Raw genomic sequence first — 24091 nt, 5'->3', positions numbered from 1 at the left:
TGCGTCAAATTTCTTTTAATAACGTGAAACGTCTGACCAAAATACACCACATTCACCTAAAATGTTTTTGGGGGGTAAAAAAGATTCCTCTCTGAGTTAGCACAACAAAGGATGGTCCTAGAATAAATAGATGCCGAAGTTCCGTCAGTGACCACAGGGGGCATCCGGACACCACGTCGAAACGGCGCGACGCCGCCCCCCGGAGGCCACCCGCGGGCGGCGCTCAGGCCTCGCCGGCGGCGCCGTGGCGGGCCAGATCCCGGACGCCCTGCAGGATGCGCTTGACGTGGCCCACTTTGCTGACGCCCAGGTCCTGAACGCAACGGGGGGCGGAGTCAAGGCGGGCTAGAGGGGGGAAGGGTTAGACCGATCGAGGGGCGGGGCTACCTTCAAGTCCCGCCTCTCCAGCAGCAGCAGTTCGCCGCCTCGCACGTCGTGGCGGCCGAAGACGTCCTTGTACTCGGGAAGACACAGGAAGTCCAGCCACGCCCCCACTTCCTCCGTGCCCCATTGGCAGACTGAGGACGGCATCCGACGAGTGTTAAACGGGTCCCGTTGGACGCCGGATCGCTGAGCGTTTAAGAGGTTAACGTTCCCGTCAAATTGGCCTTCGAACCCGATACCAGACATGAGCAAAGTCAATTGAATTCTTGGAGAATATCTTTTAAGAGGAAGTATTGTCCCCACCGCAAGTGCTACCGACACGGAGTCTTCCGAGTTGGAACGCACAGAAATAGAAAGCTTTTGATTCTCCCCTGAATTTGATACGACAATGAAATGCCTCTAGAATAGGCGTAACAGTAGCTTTAAACCTTACCCGACGCCTTATTCCATCGCGATCCCAAAAATGATTTGACACATTTTTCTAAGCGTAGGTTTCGGCCTTTGCGAAAGCAGACATTTGGAGACTGCCAGTTTACAACACTAAAACCTTTGAACGTGTGTATTTACCTTTGGCTATTTTGTGCAACATTTTGAGAGTCGTAAATGTCGACTCGTCTTTCCAGAAATCAATCGACGATGTGCACATTGGCGCTTAATAATGGTGCGTAAAAACAGATACAGTGTTAGCGCACGTTTACTTCAGGGTCTAATTGTAATATCTGCAAATCTTTGTGTTCAGATTTCATCTTGTAACCGATGTGTCAATCATCATTTGAATCTGTTACTCACGGCTATAGCTATTCAAAGCTAAAGGAGGAGAACCACAGCCCGTAAGGAATTGGGTCACCTCGTGACTCCCGACACAGCAGTCGGGTCTAAAATGGCGGCGCCCCGTTTGGCTCGCTACAGTTTAACTGTACGGGTCGGGTGTATCCACATTTCCTTCTGTGTGCGTGGTTACAAAGAATGACAATAAAAGTCTATTCTATTCCGTTCTAATGCGGGCTGCGGCCTTGGAAAAAAAGCCTGCTTTTGGCATCAATCAAAAGGACAGAGGCCGACGCCAATATTGGGAAGAATTAGACGAGAGATCGGATTTCAAATAGGAATGTCTGACCGAGAGGACATGCTTTTAGGCAGATTTTTTTCTCCTCGGTCTTCGTTACGGATCGTTTGGGATTCCATATTTGACAGGCTTGGATTCTCTGGATTGTCTTGGATGGAGCGAGTCCATTTTGCAGACATTTAACTGGATGACGGCTAGGAAACGTCATTGGGGAGTTAGTTCATGTTAAAATGCCGAGATTTTGCACCGTCCGACGACGTGTTGCCGCTTTCAGTGACCGGTGGAAAAGACACGTATTTGTTGATAGCCAATCCGGGAACGTTAAGGGCTTAAACGGGCGCCGAACGAGTGTTAAATGGTCCGACAGACGGGCGCGGCCCCTTACCTGGCAGAGCGAGGGAGCCCCTGGACTCCCTGACCTTGTTGTTTTTGTCCTTTTTGAAGAGTCGGAACTTGGCGCCGCGCGCGGGCCCGGGCTTGCTGGCGTCGCCCAGCGGGTCCTGCGCACAGAATCCCGCCCGCTTGAGTGAAGCCCCGCCCCCTCGAGTGAAGCCCCGCCCACCCGCACAGACGCGGCGTTACCTGCTGCTCGGGCGTGTCCAGGTGTAGCCAGGGCAGGTGCGCCAGTCCGGCCAGCCGCCGGCACGCCTCCGCCAGGGTCTGGTTCAGCCGCTCCTGCTGGCTCGCCTCCAAGGCCTGCCGATCGCAAACGGGCGCCGTCAGTCGGCGGCCAATGGCAGTGGTCGTGTGCGAGGTCTCACCATGGACATTTTTCCCGCCAGGAAGAGCTGGGTCTCGCCGAGCAAGGCCTCGGCGTCCGTCACCATGGCCACCACCGCGCCGCGATCGGTCGCCTGAGTACATTTTGAGAAGGTCCGCCAAACAATTCTTCCAAAATGGTTTGCCCTAATCACTTGTCTTTGTTTGCATTTTTCAAATGAAATTGTAAATCCTGTTGGAAAAACAACCCATATCTGGCCTACCACAATGGTGCCAGACTGCGCGTAGACCCGGTCCATGGACTTGGAAGCGGCGTTGGCGGCGTGCGCCAACTCTTGTTCCAGACTGCGGTGACTTTGCGCCAGTTGGCAAATGCTGAAAACGCAGAAACAAAACACCCGTCAAACCAACATGGCCGTGGAGGAAATGGGTACCTGTACACCGTACGGGCCTACGAAATATTGAGCTCTCTTGACCCGCACCCATTTTCTCGTCAAATTCTTTTTTGACCGAGTCTGTCTGAGCCTTTTTTTAATCGTTCATAGCAATAACGCGGTAGTAACGTGAAAAATTGTTATCTTCGAAATTCAAATCCATTCCAATAGACGGGGCTTCATGGACAAAAATAGATTTTGAAGTATTCATCATTTTTTAGATTCATTAAGAGAGTAGAGCGAGAACAAGTGTATTTATTCGTCTTTTTATCGATTCCATAGACGGGAAATACTACCGACTCAATTCCGGTTAAAAGGGTTCATAAAGGAAATAAGCATGACATGGGCTGTTTTTTAGCTAAGCTGTCTGGCTGCCTTTTTAGCTTTCTAGCTCGCTTTCATCTTACATTTTTAGCTCATGAGCAAGCTATCCAGCTAGCATTTGACATTTTTTTGCATGCTATGTCGCTAATATTTGATCCATTCGTGCTAGTTGTCAAACTCCATTTTCTCCTCCTTTCTAGCTAGCTATCTAGCTTTGTCTTCAACTTTTTATCCAGCTATTTAGATGGCTTTTAACGCTTTAAGCTAGCGATCTCGCTCCACTTCTTTTTTTTTTTACCTGTTTAGCTAACTCTCAAGATGCCTTTTTAGCCATTTCAAAAGCCATCAAGCTAAGTTGCCATTTTATTTCATTAGGAAAAACGAGTGGCTTAAAAGCTGGGAGACCTCCTCATCTCATCTACGTATCGTGACCAGAAATGCGGTTAGATTCTTCCACGGGCGACGATCCTACACTTTCAACATGACAGTCGCCCGCGCAAACTACACCCGTTTCCATTCAGTTCACTCCCCGAAAACCTCCGAAAACATTTTCTCTCGGGACGACATTTGACGTGGGGCGGGTCGACCCGTCCCCCCGTCCCTCACCTGCCAATCAGGACTCCCGTGGCCCTCGCCAAGTCTCGAACGAGCCCCGCCTCCCGCTCGCAGAGGATCTCGGGATGGTCGGCGAGGGGGGCGGGCGCGGACGCCCCGGTGGGATCGCGGGACGACTCGCATTTCTGTTTGTCCTCCCACGACTTTAGCGTGCTCTCGAAGGCCTGAACGCAAACACGCGTCGGAATTCCCCCAAAAGGCAAACAAGTCTTGACAACGAAAACTTCTCCTCACCCGGTCCCTGGTGAGGGTCTGGCTTCGGTTCTTGTGTAGGATCCTGATGAATCCCGGAGGCTGGATCCAGGCCTCGCCGTCCACTTGCACCGGAACGCCTTCCTCCCCCAGGATGGCGATCTTCACCGTGCGGCACTGAAACACAAACGCGATTGGCCGGGTGGCGGGCGAGAGCCGTCAGCTTAACGCGGCGCCCACCTGCGCGATGCGGTGGTGCTGCAGCTTGATGACTCTGGAGACGGCCATCTGCATGCTGCCGAAGACCGCCACCACCTCCAGGATCTTGTCGTCGAAGGAGGGCGCCACGAACATCTGCCGGGCGGCGACAGGTGAGAGGATGCCCGACCGGCGCCGCCGCCACGCCTTACTCACGTCGTCTTCTTTGGTGCCGCCCCAGAAGTTGGTGCCGCCGGCGTAGCTGGGGATGTTGAGGACGGCGATGCCCTGCAGGCTCGGCAGCGGGATGGCGCGCCCGTCGCACTGCCGAAAGAGAATGGCCGTCAATAACGGGGCGGGCGCCGGGCGGGCACGCTCCATTCTCACCTCCAGAAGGACTCTCTGCTCCAGGTTCTTGTAGGTTCTGTGCAGTAGTTCTTTGGTGCCCAGGACGCCGTACCACATCATGTTCTTGGTGCGGCTCCTGCGGGGCACGCCGGCGTTTTGTTGAGGAAAAACCCAAAAGAACCTTCCTTCTTCATTTGACGTCACATCTTACAAAGTCATCAAGGAACAGAGAAAATCTGGCGCTTATATCCCTTCCCCGTTCCAGGAGACGATTTGGCATCGAGTATTAGACTCTTGCGAGAAAATTCTCGCTCGATTCCAAACAAGTTCAGAATGACCTGGTGTTCAATGTTCCCTCTAAGCTGCGTGTGTGCGCCATTGCGCACCGCCCAGAGCTTTTCCGCGCACAAGAAAATCCAGCCGGCTCACAAAAATCAGGGCTCCAAATTGATCATTATAAAGCGACTTAAGTCAAAGTTACAGTGCATGAAGGTCAAAATACAAGAGTTCCCCTGACGCTGTGTTATAAATGCGGTATTTGGAAGTCAAGGTCTAAGTAGAACCAAGTTGAGTAAAGTCAGTTTTTCGAGAACCGGCTTCTTCGGCTCGGCTCACTAACAGGAACCGGCTCTTTCGGGTCCTAAACAGCTCTTCGGGTTGTTTTTGCTTCTTTCATCCCAACATGACAGAATATTATGTAAAATGATGCACAAAATGACCTAAAAGAAGGGGGGAATAGAACAAAAAAGAAAAAAAATACCAAAATGAAAAAGTAGTGAAACGCTGAGAAAAAAAAAGTAACAGCTAGGGAAAAAATAAACACAATGAGATTTTTTTAAAGGGATTAAAAAAAAAGGTAGAAAAATACAGGGAAAAAGAAGAAAAAGTTTGTGTTGGATTCAAATAATTTCCAATTATATCAATAATAATAATTAATAATAATAATTCAAGTGAATCTTGTGGCCAACATTGTACTTCCACTAAAAATGTGATTAAGTACAGTTCTGTATCTTACAACCGACTCAATAAGCCCCCAAAAATGTTAATATTATGCAACAAAAGATATCAGGAAATAAAAAGAAATGGATATCTTGTGAAAGAATTGTAAAAACAAATGTCGTTTGTAGGCCATCGTACATGAGACAATTCATTCAAAAGTGAAAAATCATTTTGCATTGCCGGAAACTCCGCAAAATGTCAAGTTTTGGACATGTTTGATCATGGATTATTTGCCACACTTGGGATTGCCGTTGCTCACTGTTGTTTCAAGCGTTACTCACCGTTTTTGTGTGAACGCTCAAGACACCTGGAAAATGACAGGGAACATTGCCGGTGTCTTCCCCGAACGGAGACGACTTCCCGACTCTGCCGAGTCGAGTCGGTTCGAATTCCGACTCATCTCGCTATACTGATTCAGACTTTAGCCCAAACTTCAGGTCAGAGTGAACAGAAACACGATTTTTCCACGAAACGCGGGCATGCCGACGTCGCGGGCATCGTGTGAGCGAGCCAGAGACATGCAGTGTCACACGAGGGGGCGCTCACCTGCACTTTTCGGGATGCTCGTCTCGCTTGTTGTTAAAGTCCAGAGAGATTTTGGCGTCCAGCCCGATGCCGAAGTAATTATTCATCACGCACTTCTCCGTGTAGCCGTCCCTGTCAAGGCAGAGGTTAGCGAGGCAGCGGTTAGCGAGGCAGCGGTTAGCGACGCGCGGGCTCCCGCTTGCAGAGGATCTCGGGACTCACGCGTGGTCGGGATCGCAGGCGGCGTCGAATCGGGCATCCAGCAGCAGTCGGCCGATCACGCAACCGTGAGACAGCGAGGAGGACACGCCCACCCGGAGACCTGCGGCCCGAGCGCAATTGAAGGGCGGGTAAGAGGGGGCGGGGCCGAGACGGAAGAGGAGGGAGCATCTCACCTGGATAGAGGATCTTGGTGTCGAGGACCGGCATGTGGTCGGCACATCCCGAATGGACAGGAAGTGACACGGAGCTTCCTTTGCTCGTCAGCCGCTGGCACGCCGTCTTGCCGGCTGCAAAGCAGGGGGCGGGACGGGGCGGGGCGGGGTTGAGGGGCAGTGTTTTGGGATTATGGCACCAGGAAATGGCCAGAAAAGGCACTAGGCGCGCGACAGACCTTTAGTTGCCGGCCAGCGATTGGCCGAGGCGGCGTCCTCATCCGTCTTGTCCTCGTCCGACTTGACCGACATGGCCGCGGTCTGCGCGTTTTGCTCGTCCACCGCTAAAACACAAAAAGACCCCGTAACGTTCCGACGGCGGGCAGACTGTGGATAAACAAAGTCCTGTCTTCTCCACGTCGCCGGTCGTTCCACGTACATTGCAAAGTGCAAACTCTTCAAATTCGAGACACTCATCAGAGAAATAAAACCACCAGACAAAAATGGTCTGGTTACAATCACAAGAATCCAAGCGTGTCCCAAAAAAAAAAAAAAAACACCTAAAAGCATGCCTGTATCAGTTGGCGATCCTTGTTGTCATCTGGTCTATCGGCTCCATTACTAACCCTATAAGTTTAAACTCTTCGGACGACTTCCGGTACAGCCGTCATTCTCTCACCTTTTGATAGACATCACACTTGGCCAATTGCAAGCTTTCTTACCGTCCTAACCCCGTGACAACCTAACAGGGCGCGTATTGAAAAAAATCATCGGTTAGCCAACGAAATCCCTAACGTCATTTTACGAGCTCTATTGAAATCAGAGCCAAAAACCGGCTCGGGCAAACGCGACCCGGGTTCCCTTTTTAGGTAGGATTATGACGAGCGAGCGTGCGCAGTCGTCGATCGGAAAGACGAGTCAAACGTTTAAAACGCTTTCACCATGTCTAAAAATCGGCCAAAGTCGAATACACGAATGCAAACTTTACTGATATTTTGGATTGCGCGATATCCCTGCCGATTGGCTGGCAGATGCCGGAGGGCCTGTCCACGCCGAGCGATATCGAACCAACGACGCCAAAGACAGGGATCAGAATGGAGATTTTCATTTTCAGCTGAAATAGCCAGCGTCCAGGAATAAACCAGGGCGGAGTGTTGACCTGCGTCTACTGAACCCTGAAATAACATACGACTTAGAACTAACACGATCGATTGTTATTTTAAACTGTGCGTCTCAAAGTGGGTGCCTGTTGCGCTGGTGAGTAACAAGCCCTCTTGTGGTAGCAGCGTGAAATTCTCTTCACTTGGATTTTCTCTGGTGTGTTGGGCAACATTTTTGCTTCAAAGACATGGCATTTCTCAAACGTCTCGAATCGCGAGCGGCCCAAGTCTCGGTTACCCGTCAGTCTAGAGGTAGCGCCTAAAACTTCCGGAAATGTGAATTTTCACTTCAAAGACATCTCAAAGTTCTTGTGTGTCAAGCAGCTCGGATGTTAAGGTTCGACTCGAAAATCATGGCTAATAAAAAGCGACAAAGAAGGCAGAAAAGGAACTTTAGAGGCGGACGCTAACCTTTGTCGGCATGCTCGATGATCTGTCGGATGGCCTTCTTCAGGCTGTTCGCTCGGAGCATCAGCTGCTCGCGAGGTTTGAAGGCGGGGCTGCGGGCGGAGTCCGAGCAGAGGAGAGGCGGGACCGTGTCGGGGGCCGCCCCGTCCCGGCCGGGCACGGGCGAGGCCGACCGACACGACGCCTCCGACTCTTCGGTCAGAGTCCGCAGGAGAAGGTCCAACTTCTCTTTCAGGAGGCCGCACTGCAAACAAGACGGCCGCTCGGTCCGCGCCCCCGAAGCAAAACGGCCGACGGCCGGCGCCGTACCTTCTTGGCCATGACGTCCGACTCCCGCGAAGGTTCCGAGTTCTTCTCGTAGGCCTTCCCCACCCGGGCCACGAAGTCCTTCACCGTCTCGCACAGAACCCTGTTGACAACGCACGTGTACTTCCCTTGACTATTTTGTGTTTTCCACTTTTATCGATCAAATGAGTTGTCCGATGTCTGTGTTCTTTTATGATAGGAATATTGTAAACTTATAATCCATTAGTCCTTACAGTCGAGTCAAGTATTTCCTTACTTCTAAGAGTTTTGTCTCAACCCAGTCCAAAATTTGCCTGTGCATTCTTCTCTTTGAGTTTCCCGTTGACAATGTAGTGTCCCTTTGTTCCTTCCCTCGAAAATTCTGCGATCGGGCCGACATATAAAAGGGGAGTCGCCTTTGTTTTGGATGAGAATCAGGCCTTGAACGGATGACATCTCCTCGTGAGCTGAAATGAATGTCTCTCGTCTCTTATTGTGTGTTTGATTCAGGGATGTAAGGTGATGGACCTTACATTCTGTCCATATGAATTTCTTTTTATTGTTTGCTAGCCTCAAATAGGGCTTTTCCTTTGCCTTTTCACCGTGGATGTTAAAACTGAAGGCTCACCTGGCGGAAGAAATGACCACCGAGTGCTGGTCCGAAGTCAGGATCTTGGAGAGGTGGACGGCCACCGAGTCCTCGTAAGTCAGGATCTGCTGCGCCTGGACAGAAAGTGGAAAGGGGGAGGGGGTCGCAAAAGACACTTCCTGTCACTTTCTTGACATGCGAGAAATCTCTCAGATCCGGGGAAATGACACCGTGCTTTTCTTGCGGGCTTCGTAAACCTTTTCCATGGCCGGATGAAAGAACTTTCAAGGCCAGTTTTTCCAGGGATGGTGTAACGGTGGTCAGTGCAGCCCTTTGAGACTTTTTAGGATTAAGGGCTAAACAAAGAAACAGGACTTGACATGAATAAGACCGAGAAGAATAGCAAATGGGCAAGCCGCAGGAAAGCGCAACTTAGGAAAAGCACGGTGAAACGGAGACACCCGCTTCAAATTCCACGTGGACCAATCAGGTTGATAATTAAGCAGGGAAAGGGGTGGGGCCTCACCACCGCGTCATCGCCGCAGTCCTCGTCGGCGGCGGAGGCTTGTCGGGGAAACTTGCTCTCGTACACCATCACGCTCCACCTGACGACAAACCACGCACCGTTGTCAACAGGGATACGGGTGCCGCGTGGATTATTATCGGGTCAGAGAAGAAACCGAGGCGGCGTCGGGAGATGAAGCGATAGGTCCAGCCGGCTACAGGCGGCGACGTAACAGCGCTCACATCTTTTATTCTAAACCGTTTCTATTTTGATACGCATCCTTTCTTATTTTACCTCGCCGTCATTTGTATTGTGCCTTCATTATTGCATGTTTGCTCCGGAGGAAGAGGAAGTCATTTCGTGCATAGAGCATGTTTCACAATAAAGTTGAACTCTCGGTCACCGTTCCTGAGCTTGTACCTCATCGACACCAAATACCCCCCAAAAATGTACATGTGCGTTGACCGTTTTTCGTATGTATGTATTTCATTTCATGATATCCTCAATCAAATTTCCTTTGTTGACATTGTACAGGGGTCTCCAACTCAATTGAGTAGGAGGCCTTGGAAGCGAGGGTCCGGGTCAAAAACATTCCACTCTTCTTAAAGGGACACTCTTTTGTATTTGTCCACTAGATTTCGCTGTAACGTGTAGTGCAAGCAAAAAAGTCCTAGGATGACTACAAGCTACAGAGACTTAAAGGGTGCCATACTTTTTACTTGCAATTTTAGCAGGCTTTTAGCAAAGAATGATAAAAAGAAGGTCCAAAGTTTTTATCCTGAAAAAAGCAATAAAAGATTAGGGAACAGAAAGAAGCAAAAGAGGCAAAAAAGGAAAACGGGAATAAAAAAACGGGGGAAAGGAAAGCAGATAAATGGAGAAAAAGGAATCGGGAAACCAATACACACTGTTCCTTTAACTTTCATATTAAGGCGGGGCCTCAAACGATCATCCTGGGAGCCGCCGGTTTCAGACCCCTGCTGTACAAGGAGGTTGCAAAGAAAATTTCGTGGCCATTTTATGTTCATGACAAGGAAGACGATATTAATTCCTAAATGGCCAATGGAACGGATGACCTGAAGCTACAACTCGCAACTCAAACCTGGCTGAAGTGAGAGATACCCCATGCTAGCAAAGGGCTCGCCGTTCGCACTCTAAATGGCTTTCTTACTCGGAATATACTCAATACACTCTTGTACGACGACAATATATACATATAAAAATACCGGAGCCATATCCACCTGGTGGGAGGTGGCTCAAGTCATGAACACATTTCACCTTTTTGACTCTTTCTGGGAAATCGATACACAGGAGGGGATTCCCGGCCCCCCTCGCTCAACCCAACTGCTGCGTTGGGAGTCATTAGGTGAGAAAACCCCCCAATTCCGACCCTTAATGCCGAGCGCTAAGCAGGGAGGCGACGGGTACCTATGTTGTAAACTGAGGCTCGAACCGGCAACCTCCAAGGCTCGGGGCGGGCGCCGGACCCCTAAGGCCACCGATCTGGTTTAACGATAATCAAACCAATTTTTCAACTGCAATTCTGTGTTCTTATTTGTTGATCTCTAATTATTGTTCTGTCCGAGTTGTATACTCTCGATGGGTAAGGACGTCATCCGGAGTAAGTGGAACCCTTGAGGGGCTTTTAAGAAGATGTGAAGCGACTTTCGGCAGGGGGTCACCGTCCCCGTTAACCCTTTAGCCTTCCTGTCCAATTGGCCTGATATCCAAGATGTACCTAAAGCACGTCAAATGCTCTTTTTGGAGAATATGGACACTTTTGGCAATCTGGTGCATTTCAGAGTCCATATTTGGATCGGAGGGATCGCCCTGAAAGCCATTTTTGCGGACTGCCTGTGAATTGTATTGTATCCTATTTAGTATAAACCATAAACATGATATACACAAGAAATCATTTGAAACGTGAGCGACCTCTCAATAATGATAATATAATAGATGTAAACGTATTAAGGAAATTGTAGTGTATAATACAAGGTCTTTATATAGAATAGTTTCAAAAGAAAAATATGTAAATAACTAGACTAGAGTAGAATAGGTCGGAGGAACGTCGTTGGCATAATAATACTATACATAACAACCTAATCGTTTGTGGTCGTAGTTGGTGAGTTACGCCGGCTTTATACATTCGGGGTCATTTCTTTGAGACCGATGCTGATGTTTCTGCGATGAGTCCATTTTGAAATTTTGAAGACTTTCCCGATAATATGTGAGCGATTTCAGTGACGGGTGAAGGCACGTATTTGCTTGTCTGAAAGCCCAAAGGCGTTCCCGAGGAACGGCATACATGTCAAGCTGTAGGTTTTTGCCGTACAAATTACGTTTCTGATGCATTTGAAGACGTGTACGACGTACAAGGAAATCCGTACGGAAAAACGCAAATTTGTCAATGATGGGTCCCATCCGGTATACACCGACTATCACGAAACGGCAAATCCACCAAGTCGAACCGGTTCGCCGCGGAAGCCTCTATCTCTATATAGTTTTTTTTGTTGCAAACAAAGCGAGCGCTTTGATGTCGTGAAAGGAAGTCCGTCTCTTTTTAGAGAAGCGGCTTTTCCGGCTCAAATCTTTCAAGAGACGGTTTTCCGACGGCTCCCTTGCTTTGATGCATTATATTACGAATGATGATGTTGTATAAAGAAATGAAGAAAAAAAGGAAGTATAAAAGGAGAAAATGAGAAAAGACATCCCTTGAATCAGTATATTACCAACAATAATTGAATGCAGAAAATAAAAAATGTATTATTCTACTTCATTCTATTTGCATGTATTTTTTCCTTCTACAGCGAAGGTCCAAGCGACTTCATTTTTGAACTTTTTTTATAATAAAGCTCATTCATGTCGAGCAACTCACAACAAAATGTTCATGAACAATCTATATGATATAACGAAACACATGTACAATATAACGTGTTAAAATACATCAATAATACAAATATGGTGTAAGATTATTTTGTATTTTGAAAGGGAAAATACGACAATTTGTAAGGGCATGGAGCCCTGGAGCGCCACAGCTATGGAACGGTAAGGGTTTCAAATACAGACGGAGGATTTAGCTTTGCCGGAAACCCGGTAACACGTAACTCCATTTAATGCCGGGTCTCGATCTCGCTCACAGACTCGGCGTGAACGCGCAGACCCGAGAACGATCGATTTGTATTACCTGTCCAACATCTTGGTGCTGGCCCTCTCCAGTTTCTCCAGGATCTGAGGCAACTGGGCGTCGTCGTCGCAGGCCGAGCCCCAGCCCAGGACCCGGGCCAGGTCGTTCCCGGTCCCCAGGGGCAGGACTCCCAACTGGCACTGGGGAAGAGGGCCGGGGTGAGGAGGGCGGGGGCCCGGGCGATCGGGGGGCCCGGCGGGCGTCGGCGGCCCCTCACCTGTTTGTGAAGCGTCAGAGCGTCGATCTCGGACAGGACCCAACCCACGCTGCCGTCGCCGCCGCACACCAGGATCCGGAAGGTGTCGAACTTGTGGAAGAGGCGGAGCCTGTTCGGGAAGGAAGGAGAGCGATCGGCAGGGGCCAACCCTAAGCCTGACCCGACAGGTGTAGAGCGGGCGACCCGCGGGCCGGAACGGGCCCGTCGAGGGTTCTCGTCGGGCCCGGGAGACCACGCTGAAATATGTCCGCTTGAGGTCACCCAAGCCAAAGCAACTGTAGGAGTATCTCTCGCTCTTTTTGTTGAACTCTTCTCTCTCCTTTTCTGTTTCTGACCCTTTCTTTCATTTTTTCCATTTCTCTTTTTTAAACTTCCATCCTTCTTTCCCCCCTCTTTTTTTTCTCTCTTTCCATCTTTCTCACTCCCTTCTTTTCTCCCTCTCTTTCTCATGCTCTTCCTCTGTCTTTTTCTTCTCTAATTTTCATTTTCTTTCTATTTCTTTCTCTTTCTTTACCTCTTTTTTATCTCCCTCTCTATCGATTGTGCTCTCTCTATTTACGTCGCTTTTTCCTTTTTCTGTCTCTCTCTTACTCTGCCTCCTTTGTTCTCTGTCCTTTTCTTCTCTCATTTTCATTTTCTTTGTTTCTTTACCTCTTTTTTATCTCCCTCTCTCTATTTCTGTCACTCTTTTTCCTTTTTCCGTCTCTCTCTTACTCTTTCTTTCTCCTCAACCGACGAGCGTGGGCCCGGCGAGATGCGTTTCCCCGGCGGGTGCCCCCCCGAGCGGCCGAAACGACGTCGCCCGAGGTCCGAGGTCTTACCCCAAGTGAGGTCCTCCGTTCATCAGATCGAAAACCTGAGCCGGGTTGAGCAGCTGCTTGAAGCGGCGCAGGAACTTGACGCCTTGGTTGTCGCCGCTCTTGGAGTTGACGAAGACCAGCAAGGGGCTGGTGCACGACGGCGGACACGATGCTTTCCAGAAGCCTGAGGGAGCACATGCAAACAGGAGCGTCACGCCAGCCGGGGCGACGGGGCCTCTTGACGCACCGCCGGCTCTTTGGGCTCGGCTCACTCCAAAGAGCCGAACGGCTCTTCACGTTTTTGGATGATGCCTCGGCCCCTTAGCGTCCCTGTAACATCGGCCTCGAATCCCTTTCCAGGACGTACCCAAAGTCCATGGAATGCACTTTTTGGAGAATAGGGAGGCTTTGGTCTCTTTTCAAACACTCACAACGTTTTGTCCCCGAGTGCAAATGCTACTTACGTCGAGTCATCCGAGTTAAAACACTCGGAAATAGAAGGTTTTTATTCTTGCCTAAATTGTTTATTTTGCAAACGCATGCCTCCATAAGAGTGTCGCGTGGACATCTTAGCTGGGAAATGCACTCTTCTTGTCAAATGGAGTGGAAATTGCAGTACAGGTGTGAATAAGGCCCCAAAGGGCGTTGGCCAAACTCACCGTCAGAGTCGATGCTGTTGAGCGCGGTGGGCGGGATGACGGACACTTTGCACTGGCCCAGGGGACACTTGACCGGCAGCAGCTCCCGGCAGCCCGAGTGCACCTGGACCGCAAGGCGGGTACGTTAAGAAAGGGGGTGCGAAAGGGTTCATCCTGCCAAATATCGCCACCGATAAATGGGAATTTCACGGGTATCGGTATTTGTATTCATCAAACGAGACTGTCATTTAGGCTCCGACGCGGCTGGGCCTCTCTCTCTCTCGCGCCTTCTGTCTCTGACGCTACCCAGCCCTCGCCTTCTGATTGAATACGTGACCGGGGGCGGAGCCACTGAAGCGGGAAGATTACATTAGAGTAAACAGCGGCAGCTCCGCTCACTCCGGAGTCCCGACTCGCCCGTAAATCGAGTCCAGACCGTCGATGATTTTGCGATTCGAAAGAGTCCCTGGTAGAAAAGCGTGCGTGAGTGAGATAAAGACAGGGGTCTCCAACCTGGTGACGGTGAAGTCATATACGATTTAAACGCTGTTTTATTCTCCTTATACTCAAAAAATACTTGTCCTAAGTTTGACCTCAGCCTTGGAATGCGTCTTTGGTTTCAGTCTGTGCAAATAACAATGACTTATCACCTCGCCTGGGGGGTAGGGCGATGACCTATCACCCTTCTCCCAAACTTCAAAGGACTACTGGGAAATCTGCATCCGCTTCTTGGTCATGGGGTGTGAACATTTCATCGCTGTGTTATAAAAATGGGCAACCCTAAAGCCCCTGTCGCTCTTCTTCTCCACACGATTGTAATTGGCAAGGAAGAAAGATCCGAATGGTTCAACTCTTTGATTCGGCTAAATAAATTAATTTGTGCACTATATTCGGCTGTCGGCTCAATAATTTCTCCGACTTCTGGACATGCTCCAACTGTAAGGGATTACACAAGACATGGGAAGTGTCTTCGGAGTCAGACTTCAGTATGATAAATGTTAAAACCTGCCTGCCCCCGAAGTACTTCACCAGTGCTCGGTGATTGTGAGCTTCAGCTCTGTTGAAATTCCCATGCAAGTTGATTGAAGTCATGTCGCGTGTATTGACATTTTTAGTGATTTATCGTGCCTTTTATATGCTGCGAGGCCTCATTTTATTTCCTGCACGCTTACTTTTTGCTTTAAGTGAAAGAGGAGTCCCGTCAGGTGGGTCGAAATTCTCATCCACCGTAAAAGGTTTCAGAGAGCAATTCAAGTTTGAATTGAGAACAAATATTCTTTGTTTCTTCTCGCGTGATTACAAATTTTGAAGCTTTTCCGAATATGGGTCCCCAAATAAGGCTCTCCTCTCGATACCACCGGTGGGTATCGGCGGCGGATCCTTAGTCCTCACCATGGCTTTGCACCAGAGGCAGCGCCAGTCTTGCAGGCGCAGGACGCTCCCGCAGGTCTTGTCGCAGGCGCTGCACTTGGCCGAGACGGGCAGGTTGCCTTCCAGCCACTGGTGGGGCATCCCGACCTGCCCCGGGGGACGGCGAGCGTCAGGAGGGGCGCGGGACCGGCCGCTAGGTGGCGCTCAAACTCACCCCTTCCTCGTCCTCGATGATGTCCTTCCCCACGGAGGACAGCGTGGTCCACTTGCAGTTGTTGGTGGCTCGCACGGCGCAACGCTTGTGAGCTTTGAATTTACACACTGTTCCCCAACAGACACACCAGAACGGTCAGTCGGTACGTACCCCACCCCCTTTTTTCCTGGCCAAATCCAAACACTTTCAAGGCCAGTTTTTGTCCATTTTTTCTAGTGCGGTATCTTCAAAGGAAGAAATACAGCGCCGATCGAAAGATTTTTTTTATTTTGGCTTTTCAAGAATGAATAAAGCCAAATTCATTTTAAACTATAATGCATTGTATTTATGATATTGTTCTCGAGTTCTGCCATATTTAACATATTGTGGGCAATCATTACAAAATTTGACTCCGGCCCCTTTTTTCCTCCAAAAACGTGCCATTAGAACCATACACAGGATAGGATATCGAGACCATACTCATATTTTATTCCTGGAGTCCAAATGATTAAAATTGGATGCTTTTGTCAAATTTTTCACGGCACAACTGCTATTTAAGGTCAATAAAAACATAGTGCCAGAAAACATCCATAAATGATTCATTTGGAAAGAGGGAAATTATCATTTAAGGGGCTGTGGTCAATTCATAATCCCAAAAGTGAGAACCACCAGGAAAAGTATGTGTGTGTCTGTGTGCGGAGTCAAACTTTGGAACAATTTACAAGACGAGATCAATGTCCAACTATTCACGTGTTCAAATTTAAATACCCAAAACATTCCTGGCAGAATACAGAGATGAAAAAAATGGCGTATGAGTGATACGGGAGATGATGCGCTTACAACCATAGTTAACCTTGTTGTATTTCTTGCTATTATTATATCATAACTGTTATTATTGCTATTGTTGTTATTATCATTGGTGTCTCAATGCTAATTAGTGACTAGTAGCATTATAACATGAATAGATGGGTACTGCGAAGATTAGTGTATAAAATATGTGACTATTGTTATTATAATGATTGATATCTGACCTATGTAATATGTGTGTCCATGTGACTTTGTTATATTAGACACAAGAGGAGAAGAGGATCTGTAAAATGTAATTAATAGTGAAAATAAGCGTCTGCTTCATACTACCCCTTTTCCAAGATGTTATGCAACATTATTTTGGTGTTGAGTTATTGTTTTTGTCCTGTTTTGATTTTAATGTTCAAAATAAAGTTTTCATTCATTCATTCATGATCTTGCTGCTAGCACACACTTTGTGCTATTTCGAGGCGTTTCTATCTAGGATAGTTTAGTATCAATGGGCCGCTGTGAACTGACATGAATTCTGCCTCAACAATGCACATGCAGGTTCAAGACGTCACACTTGTTTACAAAGGCGAAAAGGGCTCCAAGGGTGATCATGGAGTGAGATAAGAAAGACAAAAAAGTTGAAAATGAGCTAGATAATATCGATTGCTATGAAGCAGAGTGGGTTCAATCTTTATATCGACCGCTGACCTTTTCTTTTACTTATTTTAATTGATATTTTTGGGGTGTTTTTCAGAAGTTCTGTGTCTAAATTAGTTCAAATAGAATGGAAATTGTATTTTTTTTATTTTATCATTTAGTTATAGCACTGGAGAGTTCATACTTTCAATTCATATTTGATTGTTTTGCTTTTTCGACTTTAAATCTGTTCAGGGCGTAAAAAGCGAATCTGTTTTGTAGATTTGTAAATATTTCGATTTATATTTCGCAAAAATCCCCCGGAAACGAATGAAATCATTAATTACTAAATCGTTTGGAACATGAAAGAAAAAAGAGCCGGGATTGCCATGACTCCTGTGACAAAGCTGTTCTCCCGGATGAGACAGTAACGCTTCACTTGACACCTGGCTAATGAAGACCGGAGCCACAATTGGCGTCATTTTTACACACTTTTAATGAATCGCGCATTGGCCACCATTTCCAGCCTTTCCCTGACCTTGAAAGACCCACATATTAAAAATTTCCAGCCTTTACAAGGATTTCAAGCACCCTTAGGAAAGCGAGTCGGGACAGGTAGGAGACGAGCTGGCGTACCTTCGCAGGAGAGTCCGTGCGAAGTGACGCCGGACAAAGCTTCGCGACACACGTTGCAATACGTGGGTCGGGCGTGCGAGCAAGCGAACCAGTTATGAGTCCCGCTGAAGAGATCCGCGCTGTACTGGCTCGACTGCGACACGCCAGCCAGGAAGACGGACGGGAAGGAACCCGAAACCAGGGGGGCCAGGGTTGAACCGTGGAAGGAACCCAGAGAGAACCGATCAGTTAAAAACCGAAGGAAAGAATGAACGACGAGAAGAATGAAAAACAGGAGCAATCGAGGGTTGAAGGGATAAACAAAAGAATCAAGGAATGAAAAACAAAAGGAATAAGAGAAGGTAGGCATGAACAATGGATAGACACGAGAAAGGAGGGATGGAATCAACAAATCAAGGAATTCAAAACAGGGGAAATGAGGAAGGAATGAACAATGGCGGGAAAGAACGAGAGGAATCAAAGAAAAATAACAAAGAACCATGTGGAAAAGAAGAATGGAGAAGCGAAGGAATCAAGGAAGGAAGGAACAAGGCAGCAAGGAATGACCAACAGAAGGAATCGAGGACGGAAGGAGAGACGGCGGGAAAACCTGATCACGAGAAGCCGGACCTCGTAGTTTTGACGGTTCTGGACGCTGCGTAGAGCCGAGATCCATTCCTCCATCTCCTTGCGGTTGTCGGCGCACAGGATCAGGCGGCGGCACGGCGTGATCACCTGCGCCCACAAAAACTTGCCGTAAGTCCCAGTCCAGGTGGACCGCTACCAGGTCAAGTTGAGTTGGACTGACGCTAGATCCATCTTTCCAACTAGACCAGTGCCAGGAAAAATCCAGGCCAGGTTCGGGCGGACCTGCGCCAGACCAGGTCCGGGCGGACCTGCACCAGACCAGGTCCAGGGGGACCTGCACCAGACCAGGCCAAGGTCAACCAGTGCCAGACCGGGTCCAGGCGGACCTGTGCCAGACCAGGTCCAGGTCAACCAGTGCCAGGACAGGTCTAGGTGGACCTGCGCCAGATCAGGTCAAGGTCAACCAGTGCCAGGCCAGGTCCAGGAGGACTCGCTCAGGCCAAGTCCAAGCAAAACAGGGCCAGACCAAGTGTAGGTGGAGTGGCGCTCATTCCACCTGTCCAGCGCGAATGTCGCCACGCCAAGGTAAAAGGAGCGGACTTTCCAGAGACAGACCAAAAGACAATCTGTGACTGACCGTAAAACTGTTATTGACGTTCTTGGTGCTGGACTCGGCCACGCTGGCGTCCGTCAAATCCACTTCGTCGAAGATGATGGACTGCGGGGACAGCGACAAGGGTGAGAAACCGGGTAGGTGACGGCGGGCACTCGTGGGGCTCACCTTGGCGTTCTGCGCGTAGTAAAGGGTTCTTCCTCTGAGTTTGAAGTAGCGTCTTTTCCAGCGCTGGAAAGAACTGGTCTGCTTCATCAAGTCTCCTTCCTTCAACAGCGTCTGGCGGGTCACATCGTAGCACAACTTCAAACCTGACGGCCTTCGGACCGAGACCGGCTCGACGTCCCCGACTCCTGCCCACGAACCGCTCGGCTCGTACGCGTCCCGTACGTTTACCCCAGAGGTAAGGTTACTTTCGGGTTTCCTCATTTATTTTGAAGGAGACTTTCAGACAGGAAGTCAACCACACACGGCATCATCACCATCAACAGCCATAAGTTTGCCTTCAACGCCATTGTCTTTCTGCTCTGTTGTGGGTGAAAGGGGACCTTGGATACTAATATTTATAATTCATATATATTTATTATTTATGTATTTCACTGAACATGTTAATACCTTTGTGGTAATTTGTCAATCGTTTGTGGTTTGGTGTCAGACTTACTGCTGTGTTTCTATTGTTGTTTCAGTTTTACCGTGTTTTGGATTCAACCGGAGCTCGGACGTTCATCTTGACCCCATCGTCTAGAGGTTTCCTAAGCGATTCTTCTGTAGATGGATGTTTCTGATGTATTTCACTGACATTGCTCATTGCGTCGCGGTTTTTGTCAATCGTTTTTGGTGCGGTGTCGGACTAGAATCAACGTGTTTTAGTTCTATGTTTCAGTTTTACTCTGTTTTGTATTCAAGTGGAGCTTGGACGCTCATATTGACTCTGCACTTTTTTCGAAGAGGAGCTTAGCTAATGCTAGCATTTCAGACCTTGTTTTTCTTTTTAAAGCATGTGGAAAATCTTTGTAAACTTACAAAAAAAAAAAAAAAAACACGAGAAAGCTTTCACATCATGTCTGAGACCTTTCCCAGATTTAGGTCCGGACTTTGAAGATTCAGCACAAACAAGATGTTTAGGTCATAAAAGTATAAAATGGCGGTTTTTGTAGGATTATATGACCTGCGATTGAATTGCTTTAGGACCTGATTTTGGATTTTTGTTTATTGTAAAAACATGATTAAACCGGAAAGAGATAGAGAAAATGTTTTGGGTTTTTTTCCTGCGGGTTTTATCGGTTTGCCGTTAAGATTTTTTACATGATTAGAGTTTGCTGTGATCATGTGAATTGACTGATTTGCAAGGTGGCTTTCACATTGTGTATTATCTAGCGCCTCCTATTGGTTGAAGAACCTTTATACATTTTAATAGTCGTAAATCAAGAAATGCGTTTTTATTAGACATAGGCTGCTTTTGGAGGTTCTATAATTGATCCGATGACTCTGCAATTCTTTCTTAATGTTTCACAAAAATGTTGTCAGATAATTGGAAAATCCCAGATTGCTTTTGCTGACATTGAAACCAAACCTCATTTGTCAAAATGTGGTCAACTTATCATTTTTTCAGTAATTTATTATTGGACCATTTAGCGGGTCAACAATTTCGGTTTGACATGCTTTTATTTTGGAAAGTCGTTTTTGCGAATTCCCTCAAATAAAAAAACACGCAGAACAATTACAAGTGAAAGCTTCATGACGATTCCTTCAAAAATGGCTACTGAATCTATTAATATTTGAATGGAACTGAATAGAATTAACCTCCCCGTGTGGAGTTTGCATGTTCTCCCCGTGCTTGCGTGGGTTTCCTCCGGGCACTCCGGTTTTCTTCCACATTCCAAAAACATGCATGTCAGGTGAATTGGCCGGTCCAAATTGTCCCTAGAGCGAGTTGTCTGTCTCTGTGTGCCCTGTGATTGGCTCGCAATCAGTTCAGGATGTCCGCTGCCCGAAGATAGCTGGGATGGGCTCCAGCACCCCCGCGACCCTACTCAGGATAAGCGGTGCAGATAACGGATGGATGGATGTCTTTCTTGTCATTGTGAAACTTTGTATGCAACGAGATTAGACACGGCACTCCAGGGGAAAACGTGTCATAAAGACTTTATAGCGAGGGTCTTAAATTGGCGACCAAGGGGCCATTTGTGACCCGTTGGATCATACTTTGAGGTAGGGCCGCAACAACGAATCGATGAACTCATTAGATCATTGATCCAATACGAGTACACGCAATTCTTTTGTGACACTGAAAGGTACGGTACCACTTTAGCCACGAGACCTTTCCTCAAAAAGTTATCCTACATTTTTCAATTGAACATGACAGCATTACAAACCAAATTGGCATGAAAGTCTCAACTTTTTATGTGTTGGACAGTTTCATCATGAAAGAAATTTGACAATTTTCAAGGGAACAAAAAAAAATTAGAAAATAAGTTGATAAAATAAATAAAGTCAAAATGATCGTTATTAATAGCAATTATGTTCTACTCTACACAAGGGGCCGATTCTGAAGCATGCTGTATATCATTTTCATATTCGGAAGGTATATTGTACTCAAAAATTTGTGATGTAAAATAAATAGAAATTGCTCACCCTAAAAGTATTTAAAAAAAATTCACATCTTTATACGGTCATGTATTTTGGCTCATTATTTATATTATTTTTTTTAATGAATGAGATGACCACTAGGAGGCACTGAATAATACACACAGTCCCTTTGAACTCCGGGGCAGATTTATGTGTTGCTTATCGATAAATTCCCTTTCATATGAATTCCCCATATTTTTAGAATAGAATAGAATAGAATAGAATATACCTTTATTGTCATTGTTACAAAATGGGTTAACATATTGTGACAACGAAATTGGGCATGACACTCCAGTTTTACACATTCACAGTGAGGTATGAGCCAAGAAGATAAAGGAACAGAGAAGATAAGGTTATAAAACAAGGGGGATAAGGCTATAGTTATAATTTACATGGTATTTACACAAGAAATGTCGGCATGTGGGATGTTACATACAGTGTTGTCGTGATACCGTTGGTATCGTAAGGGTTGTGCAATATTGCATTTGGTGCAAAGTCATCATAGTGCAAAAAATAGTCAGCATATGCATTGGTGCAAACATAGACAACATAGTGCAGAAAAAAGGAAATGGTCAGACATTGTGCAAGGTGAGCAGTAAACGTAGTGCAGTCGACATGTGCAAGAACATAGACATTAGTACCATTATATTCGTATGAGGTAGTGTTGGCACAAGTTTTCAGGTTTTTTGTGCTGTGTCTGTTTTGAGCAGTGAACAAACATAGTGCAGACAGCATGTACGTGAGTACCATTTTACATTCGTGTGAGGTAGTTTTTTGCAACAGTTTTCAGTTTTTTTGTGCGGTGTCTGTTTAGGGTGGTAATGGCTGTGGGGAAGAAACTGTCTCTGAGTCGGTTTGTTTTTGCTTTGTGTGACCTGTAGCGCTTGCCGGAAGGTTGTTATTTTGAGATCTTCTTTTGAGTAGGAAACAATGACGTTTGAAAGAAGTGGAATCTTTTTATCCGAACATTTTGTGGAAAAGCTGATTTGGGACGACCTGACCCGGACCATGGCAAAGGCGGTCATTTTTTTCATTGTGATTTCAGATTTTGTTGACTGCCTTTTCGGTATATAAAGAGCACCGGATTATAAGGCGCATTATCATCGGAAAACTATGTTATTATTTAGCTTTATGTCCAGTTTTAATACGACTAAGAAACAACGTCGCGTGAATGCCCGAAAGATTATTTTCGGTCATTACGAAAGAGGGAAAAAAAAAAGTTTCCCGTTAGCCCTTTTCCAGGCGGAACAGGAGAGCTAAATGCTAACGCTTCTTCTCACCGGCAAAGCGGGCCAGGAAACGCCGAGGCTTCACGACGGGCCTCCGGCGCCCCGACGATACCTCTTTCTCCGCGCGCTCTTTTGCCAAAAAGGCGGCCTCGACCGCTTCCTTCCCGGTCGCTTCCCGGCGCGAACGCCCTCCCGCCCGGCGCTCTACTCGGACGCTCGGCGGCCGCTTACTCAAACCGGATGCTGGTCAGGGTTCCGTTAGCCCCGGAGGCTGCCAGCGCGTCTTAACCCGACAATAATCATGGAAATGATGGCGACGTCCGCTAAGGGTTCTCCATTCCGCCTGGTTCCCACCTGCCGGCGTATCCACGTCGCTCACCTTGTTTCGAATTTGACCGGAAGTGGACACTTTGCGGATGAGTTTTTGCGGAGTGCCCGGTTCTTGCTCCGGTTCGCTGTCCGACGACTCGTCCGGGCAACGGGCGGCGAAAAAGTCCGTCTCGGCCGCCATGCCGGGGGCTGCTTCTGGGGTGGGTCCCCGGTCCGTGTCCACAAGGGTCCCGGTCGCTCGGTCGCGCTCACCCGCCCTGGGCCGGACGGACCACCCTCGTCGCCCCTGCGAGGCGACCGGGGGGAAAATGGCAGCGCCCCCCGGCGGCCGAAGACAGCCCCGAAACCCTTACAGTTCAGAGGCCGTTCGCTCACACGAGTATTGGAACTAACGTCCAATTTTGATTATTATTATTCAATTGTGATTTTGGCCGTTTTCCGTTACTTTGCCTATTGTGTAGTTGTTCGTTATTTTCATTATTTTAGCACACTTTTGTTTTAACTCACCACTGTTCATTAGCTCAAGCAGTGTTTTTTGAGCCAGGGCACGTTTTTATTTTGAAATTTTTTTGCGGCACAGCACCAACCAAAAATGTTATAAAATGACACTGAACAGTAAGTTTAATGACAATCTCGTTTGTAATACCCTCCAGTTTCATACCTGTCAAGCTTCAGGGCTCCATGCCCGTACAAAGTGTCGTATTTTCCCTTACAAAATACAAAATAATCTTACACCATGTTTTTTTTTAATTCGGAATGAGGCATGATGGGAAATCCCCAGGCGGCAGACACATGCGCACAGTAGCATTAAACGCTCGCTTCGTTCGCAACGAAAAAAAAAAACAATACCGAGAGAGGCTACCGCGGCGAACTTGTTGGACTTGATTGATTTGCCATTTGGTGATAGTCGGTGTTTACCGGACGGCACCCATCATTGATAAATTTGCGTTTTTCCGTACAGATTTTCTCCGTCGTACACGTCTTAAAATGCATCATAAACGTACTTTGTACGGCAAAAACACACAGGTTGACACGTATGCAGTGTTAACAGGTCACTTGACAATGACATCATATTTGCAGAATATTACTATCATACTAGTGTGCCGCGGCACAGTGGTTGAAAAT

The 24091-nt window shown here is 47.6% G+C and overlaps 1 protein-coding gene across 4 annotated transcripts; it reads right to left on the bottom strand.

Moving 5' to 3' along the window:
* dgkd (diacylglycerol kinase delta) lies at nucleotides 1–23309 on the bottom strand. Of its 4 annotated transcripts, none has more exons than XM_088346000.1 (30): nucleotides 23016–23309; nucleotides 18948–19058; nucleotides 18804–18884; nucleotides 18209–18313; nucleotides 17600–17732; nucleotides 15551–15657; nucleotides 15358–15483; nucleotides 13987–14089; nucleotides 13349–13511; nucleotides 12528–12636; nucleotides 12311–12450; nucleotides 9148–9226; nucleotides 8661–8755; nucleotides 8057–8156; nucleotides 7751–7991; nucleotides 6419–6523; nucleotides 6201–6314; nucleotides 6028–6127; nucleotides 5827–5937; nucleotides 4321–4417; nucleotides 4150–4257; nucleotides 3976–4089; nucleotides 3778–3912; nucleotides 3535–3707; nucleotides 2434–2545; nucleotides 2212–2304; nucleotides 2033–2146; nucleotides 1836–1950; nucleotides 388–518; nucleotides 1–313 (listed from the first exon to the last, which is right to left on the bottom strand). In XM_088346000.1, the coding sequence occupies exons 1-30, from the start codon at nucleotides 23145–23147 to the stop codon at nucleotides 224–226; spliced, it is 3537 nt and encodes a 1178-aa protein (XP_088202126.1). In that variant the 5' UTR covers nucleotides 23148–23309; the 3' UTR covers nucleotides 1–223. The 4 variants fall into 4 exon arrangements, with proteins under 4 accessions (XP_088202126.1, XP_088202128.1, XP_088202127.1 ...); XM_088346002.1 differs by lacking the exon at nucleotides 23016–23309 and adding an exon at nucleotides 22868–23011; XM_088346001.1 differs by lacking the exon at nucleotides 23016–23309 and adding an exon at nucleotides 22688–22840.
* Nucleotides 23310–24091: the final 782 nt, after the last annotated feature.

This window comes from Urocampus carinirostris, chromosome 10 (assembly GCF_059441175.1).
Source record: "Urocampus carinirostris isolate Australia breed hairy pipefish chromosome 10, RoL_Ucar_1.0, whole genome shotgun sequence".
Classification (NCBI taxonomy): Eukaryota; Metazoa; Chordata; class Actinopteri; order Syngnathiformes; family Syngnathidae; genus Urocampus; species Urocampus carinirostris.
Note: the sequence above shows the minus strand (reverse complement) of the source record. Positions and strands in the feature narration are given on the sequence as shown.